Source organism: Montipora capricornis, chromosome 9 (genome assembly GCF_036669925.1).
Source record: "Montipora capricornis isolate CH-2021 chromosome 9, ASM3666992v2, whole genome shotgun sequence".
NCBI classification, from domain to species: domain Eukaryota; kingdom Metazoa; phylum Cnidaria; class Anthozoa; order Scleractinia; family Acroporidae; genus Montipora; species Montipora capricornis.
The window spans coordinates 49,269,761-49,279,760 of record NC_090891.1 but is presented as its reverse complement, the minus strand read 5'-3'; the positions used below and the strand labels follow the sequence as shown (position 1 = coordinate 49,279,760).

The following is a 10,000-nucleotide window of genomic DNA, read 5'->3' as shown; positions in this document are numbered from 1 at the left end:
AAGATAAAAACATATGTCTAGGAACTCATTGCACAATATGTACACATCTTTAATCGTATTTTGTATTGGTGTAGTTTAAAATATGAAACAATATTGCCAACGAAGATCAGATGAATGTAAAAAACGGAACAAGAATGTTCCGAAGTGTATGAAAGACGACTGGAAATGACTCATTTAGCAGATGTCGTATATGAGATTACTAAACTAAAAGGAAAGTGTGGCGGTTATTTTGGATCTCAGTAGTCACGAACGAATGGCAGGTGGAAAGAATGAGCTGTAGTAAAAAATATTATTTTCTGAAAACCATTTTCGACTGAAATCGATAAATTTAAAAAATGTTGAGAGGAATTGAAGACTGAATTTATTTTATCTTGCTCCTGTTTGTCTCAGATGCTATAGATATTCTGAGTATCACTGAGAGATCTGTTTACGGGTTCATTGGAAAAAGAGTAGATAAATAAGAACTCCTCTATTAAATATGAATAATGATGACATGTTTTCCTGTGGCCTATTAAAAGTGATGGCAAAATGCATGTGGGGCGCTCGTGTCTCGTTTGTGTCACGTGGCTTATATTAGTTAAACATTATTAACGTAAATGTTGTTTGGCCATGTTAAGTTGACCATCTGTTTAAAAAATTACTCCCTTCTTGTCGAGAGATTAGAAATATTGAATGTACAGCTCCATCGAGTGAAAACCCTGCCATCTGTTTCGTTATTCTAGAATTAAAATTGTTGTAATTATTTTCGTGCCGAGTTACTTTTTTATATATGACTCTCCATGCAAGGCTGAGTTTTTTTCGTTTAGACTATAAAATAGTGGTGCTGATAGAACGATGGATATACTAACCCCTATGTAAAGGAATCCAGACGGCCCTCGGATTCTATTTTCCGGACTCAAAGGTTCCACCGAAATGGATCATGAATTGCAATCAAATCCGTGGAATCTGGATTCCATACAATCGATTCCGGACTCCACGCTCTGGATTCCGGATTCCAAAGCCTCACATTTGCTGGATTCCGGATTCCGGTTTCCTTCACATCGGGCCAGGTATGAAAGTCATGTATTTGGACCACAGATTCAAAGCGATTCTTGTGTTAGAAAAATATTACCGTGGTTAAAGGAGCATGTCTAACAGTTGCAAAGAAGCATGTAAAATAATCTAGGCTTGAACGGTAATCAAATTCATAGCCATGATGCTCTCTGCTCTACAAATCAGCTGCGGTAAGATCGAATTTAAGATCGCATTGATTCCCTTCCGACAACTAAATTTGCTTCAAATCCGTAATAGACCAATTCGGCTAACTCAATGCTATACCAAATCCTACCATTTGGGAATAAAATGTTTTGTTCCAAGTATTTCCATATCATTTAAATATGAATGCTACGTACATCATCATGCAAATGCAATACACAAAGATTATTAGCCCCGAGATATTTGAATTGGGTACAACATTGAGTTAGCCGAATCGGTCTATTCCAACGTAAGAATTTTATTTGTTCTCCACCCCATTTCCAGTCGTTCACAAGTTATCGTAAATTAAAAAGATCTGTGGTCTGCGTTAGCCGTCAAGGTCTGTGGAGTCGATAATTAACAATTACTCGCCCGAAGGCGAGGTGAACAATTGTTCATAGTATAACTACATAGGTTATTATTTGAAAAATATGCATTATCTTTAAAGCAATGAATTTCTTCATCTGTCACCTCGACAAAACGACTTGCCGCCATTTTGAGAAAAATCTCTTCGGTGATTATCGGGTATTAGTATCACCCAACTAGTAGACTAATGCAGATCCTGCATTTTCATTGGCTACGCTACTAGAGGCCCGGACTATTAGTAATAGTCCTCGAGTAACGAAACGCATGACACTTTCTTTCGTTTTATTCCCAAATAAATATTTCTTCAACTTGCATTTGCTAACGTTGTTAAAAAACCTTTTCTGCCCGACTAAAACAATTAGACCCTTCGCCCTCAAGGGCTTCGCCTCATTGACCCGTAGCTACGGGTCTAATTGTTAAATAATCGCCTCAAGTGCAGCCAATCAGCGGAGATAAGAGAATTTTCAATAATCACCTATGTAATTATACTAATATGCGATAACGCAGATCTCATAAAGAAAGAAGAATAAAAGAATGAACCAGCTTGCTATACTGGCATCACGGCATAGCCTGCTAATTTCACCGCTAATTGCATGGTACATAACTTTTGAATGACTCAGTTTTCCCAGAAAAAGGAGTCAAGGTCTGCTTTGGAGAACAGACAAACAAAAAAACAAACAAACGTGCAAACAAACATTGAAGGTTAAGAGGAATTTTGAACCATTTTTTTATAATTATCAAAAACTAACTAGGAGCAGTGAGCGCCATTGACGATATCAAAGATTAGAGTAAAGTGAAACAATGAGTTCTATTTTGCGGTTAAAAATACTATTTTGGGTTGAACAATTTTCAGCTGGTCCCTTTTACTTTGCATTAATTCCCGGTCATGAATATAATAAAAAACCGGGTTTAGATACTAGTTAAACTAAAAATAAATCAAAAACCCACTCATTTGTGCTCATTCAAGGGTTGTCTTGTCACAGTATCAACGTGTGTCAGTTGTCATGTGTTCATCAGTAGTGAGCTTAAGCAACGGCGACGGCAAGGGCAACGAGAACGTCGTCGTTAAATGTGAATTCGCGTTATTGTAATCACTTCGCGATCATTCCACGCATTTTAACATGACAAAGGAGTGGCAACCCTCACGGAACGAAACTGGTATGGACGGCGCTCAATTTAGGGGAGAAAATGAAAATTTTTCCTTAAGCGCTGACGTTCTCCCTAAAACCTCAAATTGGGTCATTTCACGTTGTTGTTTTGCTGAGGACGGCAAAGAAATAGACTGGCAAAAATGAAAAGATGCCCGTGAGGGGCGTGCAAAGCTATTGCTTTTGCCAACTAAATACTGTATGCAAATTTGTGACGTTCTCGTTGCCGTCGCCGTTGTCGTTGCTAAAGCTCCGTAGTGTATCGGTGGCGGGAACGGTGGAGGGTTTTGTTTGTGTTTGAGTGGTTTAAGTGTTGTGTTAGGGGAGGGGATTGCAAACCAGTCTAGTTTGTATTGGCGACAAATGAAACAAATGCGGAAATTGGCTCAATAACAACGAATGCAAATTACGTTTCTAGTTAAAGAGGATAAAATAAGAGATTGTACAGAACTGCGTGGTAGCTGAAATAATTAGTTTACGAAATTCAAATCAAAATTTTTGAATATCCCATGTTTTTGGGATGTTAAGATGATATTATCTACAAAGTACGCAAACCGGAAATCAAGAATGAAATCTTACCATTGTTGGAGAAGGCGGTGGTCCCATAATTCGTGAAACAACTCTTCTTTTGCCCAAAGTTGATCGAGCTCAATTTTGAACAAGCGAGGTTCTTTAAAAACCAAATGTACTGAATACATTCACATGGAGAACACAAAGCTTCTTGGGAACAAAAACCTCATGAATAATTTTTGTTTTACTTCTTTGGGCGATGTTGTGATTGGACATTAAAGCAGCGGTTTTCTTGTGGAGAGAAGGAAAAAATTGTTGAAGCCTTAAAGAGATATTATCTTAACCAACCAATTAGTTTGGTGCATAGAGACGCCGCTTCAACGAAGCAACAAGAAATTTTAATCGTTAGAGATTGTTGATTTCCTCGTCTAACGATAAAAAAAGCTAGAATCTCCTACATCAGTCGACTTAAGTTCTCAATACAAGAAAACGGAAAATGAAAAAAAAAAAAAAAAAAATGGAGCTAAGAGTTTCACAGTATCAGGGGATAAAAACTAAAGATGCGTTCGATTGACCGTATTGCGGATTAGGAATACATGGAATATTAGTTAGAAATTCTTTGTTTTTAGGGAGATTCACATTAAAATTGTCAAGTATCTGCTAAAATGCTATTTTAAACATATTTTTATTATCCTTGCTGCTTCGAAACGCGCCAAACATACCGTTTTAATCATCACTCCACGTATTCTTATACCGAAATAGGGCCAATCGAACGCGCCTTAAATTAAATGGTGGTACGTAACAAGTAAAAACTTGAAGCTCCTGATCTGTCCGTCCGTGTCGAAGAGAAAGAAGCAATGCGCACTAATATCGTAGTTTTAGACTGAAAGACACTCCGATCATTTTACCGACCAGACGCGCCACATCGACCTTTTTCACTTTCGGTTCAAAAACCAATGAGAAATATTAAATTTACTATCCCTCCAGGGCCCGGTTGTACAAAATCCGATTAACGCTAATCCCAGATTAAAAATTAACCAAGGAGTTTATTTTTCTACTTCCAAGCGCAGATGAGCTGTTCAACGTTGATAATTGGCAAAACTTTACATCAGAAGAAGTGAATCTTGAAAAACAAAAATAAGCGAAAGAAACTTTCACCAAAAAGTTGAAAACGTGAAACAAAAGTCTACGCTAATCCTGGATTAAATTAATCGGCCTTCGAACAACCGGGCTCAGGGGCTTTCGTTTTTTTGTGCGAAGGCCCCGCCGGCTAAGAGAAACGATGTGATCTGGGAACGAGAATGGGAGATCGAGAGACCGATTAGTGCGCACGCGCATACCCAACAGTGTTGAAAGAGGGGAGCAATCTAGGTATGTTCCGATTACGCTGGAAAATCGCCAAAAAGTGCTCAAAATGGTGCTTGAATTTTTGAAAAAGTACTTGAAATTTGGAAATAGTGCTCGAAAATCGCTAATAATCTTGAATTTTTTCCAAGCAGATGTTCATATTCTTCTTGTCTAAAAGGTGACCACGGAAGTAAACCACCAATGTTTTTCGCACAAAAATTCTTTATTAAGATGTAAACCCAAGACCGACTCAGCCTAGTCCCTCAACCGTCAAGTTCAGTTTCACCATAGTTTCTAAAGAACTCCCACCGGGTCACAGAAATGTATGGACCGTACAACTGTTATATGAGGCCCGGTTCAAACGTCGAACGTTACATGTTCCGAATCTAATGCAACTGAGAAAAATCTATTGTTTTCTTTCATTTGCATTAGATTCGGCACATGTGAAGTTCGACGTTTTAGTCTCTTTTCGTTCTATGATATCGAAGCGTCAACGGAAGCTCCAATCACAATCTCAAACAAAGTTTTCGTCAGCTGCTGCACTGAACAGCGATAATTGCAAGAGCATTTACATGGCGACAGTCAGGCGACAAGGTCCCATTATTAAAGTTTGTGATAATAGAATAACTTGGCTTACTGAAAACGTTTCGAAGACAAAGTAGTGCTTTAAACATGTGGGAAATTGGAAACAGTGCTTAAATGTTGCCTAAAATGCGAAAAAATGCTCAAATTTTGCCCAAAAAGAAATAAAGTGCTCAACAATACTGGAAAGGTATCCAAATTCGAGAAAGTGCTCAAAAAGTGCCAAGCGCAATCGGAACATACCAAGGGTGAACCGCATCAACTTCATTCGACATTCGCCACGATAATAATAATAATAATAATAATAATAATAATAATAATAATAATAATAATAATAATAATAATAATAATAATAACACTTTATTTATGTAGCGCTGATTACATTACAATGTCCAAGAGCGCTTTACAAGTTCCAAAAATAATAATCGTAATAATAATTTCCAATTTATACTAATATACAAATAAAAGAATAAGATAATACAAAATATAAAATATTAAAAATCAATAATTAGTAATATTTAAATATGTACTCATAGCTAACAAAAATATGAGCTCTTAAAAAGATGTCTTAAGTTTCTTCTTAAAAGTGTCAATAGAGTCACATGCACCTCCTAATTTCCAAAGGAAGACTATTCCATAATCGAGGTGCACAAACAGAGAAGGCACGTGAGCCATACGTCTTGATATTAAATTTGGGCTCATGCAGGAGCAATTGCGTAGACGATCTTACCATACGCCTTGGAACATAGGCTTCTAATAATTCACTGAAATAACTAGGTGATAAACCATTAACTACTTTAAACGTAAATAATAAAATCTTAAATATTATCCTCTGGTCTACTGGTAACCAATGTAATTCTATCAGTAACGGTGTGATATGATAAAATTTCCGAGAACGAGCTATAACTCGAGCAGCAGAGTTTAAAACATATTGCAAACGCTGAATAAGAAAGTTAGGCAAAGCAAACAAAAGTGCTTTACATGAATCAGTCCGAGAAGTAACAAATGTATGCATTAAAGTTTTAGCAGTATCGTAACTCATATAATAACAATTTTAAGAAATGTTAAATAGCTGTTGAAGCAAAGTTTAAATAAACGCTTTTAAACTCATTCAGCATTGATTCAACTTCGATTCAACTTGTTAAATACACTTACATGTAAACATTGACAGTGACGGCGTGTAAATAAAGGAAACAGCAAGCAACCTTCACCTGCTTATTTTTTAATTTCTGGTACCTAAAACCAGCACGTGCCGGTTTAGTAAATTAAAGGAAACAAATCGTTCTGCGCGGCTGTCTGTGATTAGTTGGGTCGTAGCCTGCATAGCAAAGCGTTTCCAGCGGGCGATGAGCGAACTCTTTTTTTTTCGGCCGCGCGAGAATAGGGCGAGCGCAAAAAGAAGTGGTGGTCGCAGGTCGAATAGACAGTTGTTTAAAATTATGGTGTTCAAGTTTTCCCGTTGCTTGGACCCAATAAACAACGAGCAGTCCTTCTTTCGCCGATTTGTTAGTCAAGCGCGAGAAGACAGGCACGAGTATAAAATGGCCGCGCTAAATCTGGATTTGATTCCTCCTCGAATTCAGATTTCGCGCGCCCACTTTTTCTCGTGCCTGTCTTTTCCTAAAGAATGAGGGACGTCTTGTAGTCTATGCTCCAAAATAGCTCTTTGAGAAATTTACGTGTATGCTCTCGGAACACAAGAATACTACTCTACTCACAGGAATTCGCACCACCAGAAAGTTAAAGAGGCGGTCTCAGTCTCCAGATTTACAACATAGTTTCTACACAGGATTTGTTCCTAATAGACCTTTTTCGCTTGTACATTTTCTTTTCCCAAATACAGATCATGTGATAATACTCAGGAGGTCTGGTCCTTTGTTTTGCTCATTTAAGAGAGCGCATGCAAGCAAGCAGTATCTAAACATGTAGATATCAAAAGTCACTTTTTGTTAGAAACCCGAAAAAACTGTAACTGGACTACATTGGAAGTAGAAAAAACGAGAGATATCTAAGTGCGGGATGCAATTATTTAATTGCAACTTGTGTCGAAATTTTGTTGTGCAAGCAGCGATTCATACAACCATGCGCAACTTACCTCGTTTTCGATGATCACACGAGGTAAAGGCAACATGTCAAAAAGTCGTTGTGATACAAGTTGCAGGGCTGGCTGTAACAAGTGAGCGAGAGTAACACGTAATTACAATCATTCAAGATTGCGGCGTCCGTGTTTTGAAGCCCCTTCCAAACGTATGCGGGTATTTTCGAAAACGGAATTGCTTTCCTTCGTTTATGAAAAAAAAAAATCTGCGTCCACACGAAGCGTTTTCGAATCGTATTTACCGGTCAACAAGAATACGCAAAAAAACGATTGAAAACGCTACCCTCAAGCTATAGAGCATGCGCTCTTCGTTTGATCACGACCTATGATGTCATCATGTTTTCACCGGTCCACACGAATACGATTCACCCCCATTTGACAAAAATCTACAACTGGTCTCGTATTCCCGTGGACGGGAGACAAAAACGGAGGAAAAAGTGTCCGTTTTCGAATATATCTGGATACGCGTGGACTGAGTCTGAAATTCATTTATTTCGGACACAAACGCTTTCCCTTCGCTTTCTTATCTTCCTTTCAAAGGTATAGCGAAGATATAGTTGACGTCACCTATTGTCATTAATGTGCCAACCAGAGCCAATGTTCATAAACAGATATCTTCCCCATTGTACTTTTTGCACTGTTAAGATTTCATTTCAATTCAAGCAAACGAACAAAGTTGTTTTCAAAAATAGATTATTTTTCCTACTCGATGTAAAATCAAACCACATTGTGACAAATCCCACTGCTGTAAACATAAAAAAGCCACCCTGTGACATATGATAATCAAAAACCTCCTCATGTAAACCAGTTAGGAGAATCAAGAAACACATGCATATCAGAATAAACCCGACGAACAATTTTCTTCGTTATGGAAATAGTTACAGGAATTTTCGTTCAAAATGCTTTTGTATTTTTAATATATTACTGTTTATTATCCCGACATGCGCATGTCTTTTTTGAAACTCTGAAGTAGCTTATTATTATGCATCGAAATTCAAGGCGGCTCGCATGTTTCAACACAGTTCAACCAACTGTGCAACTTTAGCAGGCTCTTCCTTTAAAAATGGCGCGCGGTCGAAATATAAGGGCTTGGTTACTAGTTTTTGAAAGGAAACTAACCAAGCCCTTATATGTCGACCGTGCGCCATTTTCAACAAAAGAGCCTGCTTTGCAAGCTAGTACTACTTGGAAGGATTCAATCTACCGAACTGTTTCACGTAACAGCAATGTTATGGTACCAAATAAACAACAATAACAACCCTCAACAAATAAACAAATAATAACAACTATGCAAAGTTAAGAAAATTCATAGCAACCTCCACAACTGGAAAATTTTAAGGTGGCTCTGAATCCGCTCCAGGAAATTTTTTTTCTCTAACTTTGCAGAGAGTTTCATCTCAGCCTGCTGAGCACTTTTCAGCAGCAAAATATAGGTTGCTTTTAGATGGCTCTTTTGTGGCCATGGTAACGTATTACGTCACATTGATAAAAGCATCTTGTTAAGCAATTATTGATGGTTTATTTGGTGCCATAATATTGCCATTACATGAAACAGAGTTGTAGAATTAATCTTTCTGATAAGCCACTCCTCTAGTTGTTGAAACCTGTGTTATTTCAGAGATTATGATCATTGAAAGATTTGAAAGGCGATTTCTTTCCAATCTATGAAAACACTTCCTTTCTTTTCACTGTTGTTTATCTTTTAGATTAAACTCTTCAAATCTTCTACAGACGATCATCAGTTTTCAGCTTTTTTGCACTTGGTGGAGCAGTAGGATCCTGTGGGTCTTCGACGAGCTTGTTGTGAACATCCATCAAGCCTTTGAAGTACTTAACAGTCCGAACTCTCAACTCCATTGTCGCATCTTCATCCACGACAAAAATTGTTTGAGGATGCTGCTGAAATGCTGACACAGTACACATGTGATTTACACCTTCCTCGGTTGCCTGACGAAGGGCATGAGCCTTCTTAACACCACTGATTAAAATAAGAACCTGAAAAAAACGAAACCAACTAAACTTTCAACTGCTCTGTCAGTGCCATAATAATGATAATAACATCAGCAATATAGTGCGGTTTTCAATTGAGTGTCAAAAGTAATCACGAATTGCTTTGGCTTTGCATTTACTTCTCTCAGTGATTGGTTCAAAGTTCTCACATCACTTTTTCAACCAATCAACAAAAATCAATCGTGGCTCGCGTGTGCACATTATCGCGCGCTTTGTATCGGCTACTTGTAATTACTTTGAGCTTTGATTAGTTTACTGGATTGTCGCCGTCCTTTTTGATTGCCCAAAGTACTTACTTTGGTTTTGGTTTTACGACACTCAATTGAAACTCGCTCTAATAATAATAATGAGCTTTATTTAAGTGCCAACTGTATTTTTAGCACTGGGGAACTAATAATAATTGGAGACACTATACAGAAATCAAATCAACTCAACTCATATCAAATCATAGGTCTGTTTTTTGAGGAAAGTGCAAAACCGAAAAGTAAATGTACTTAGAGAAAAACCTCTTGGAGTATTTAGGTAGAGAGCAAACTCAACCCTCATGCTGCCGAGCCTGGGAATCTACATAACCCACGCCACATTGGTGGGCCACTGAGCCATTCCTGCTCCCTAAATAACACCACTCCTCTGTTGTACACTCCTCTTTGTACTGAAGTGTGGTCAGAGAATTAACAAACTCATTTAACACTTCTGCAAATGAACA

At 37.8% G+C, this 10,000-nt stretch overlaps 1 protein-coding gene and 1 pseudogene across 1 annotated transcript in view; both read right to left on the bottom strand.

Moving 5' to 3' along the window:
- The window catches only part of LOC138015987 (potassium voltage-gated channel subfamily H member 6-like), a 26,174-nt gene extending 22,806 nt beyond the window's left edge, over window positions 1–3,368 (bottom strand). The window contains exon 1 of the mRNA XM_068863144.1: window positions 3,327–3,368. Within this exon, the coding sequence (XP_068719245.1) occupies window positions 3,327–3,353 (27 nt within the window). The 5' untranslated portion in view covers window positions 3,354–3,368. The remainder of the gene's footprint in view (window positions 1–3,326) is intronic.
- A 5,025-nt stretch (window positions 3,369–8,393) lies between these two features.
- Window positions 8,394–10,000, bottom strand: part of LOC138016791 (glucosamine-6-phosphate isomerase 2-like) — an 8,870-nt pseudogene continuing 7,263 nt past the window's right edge.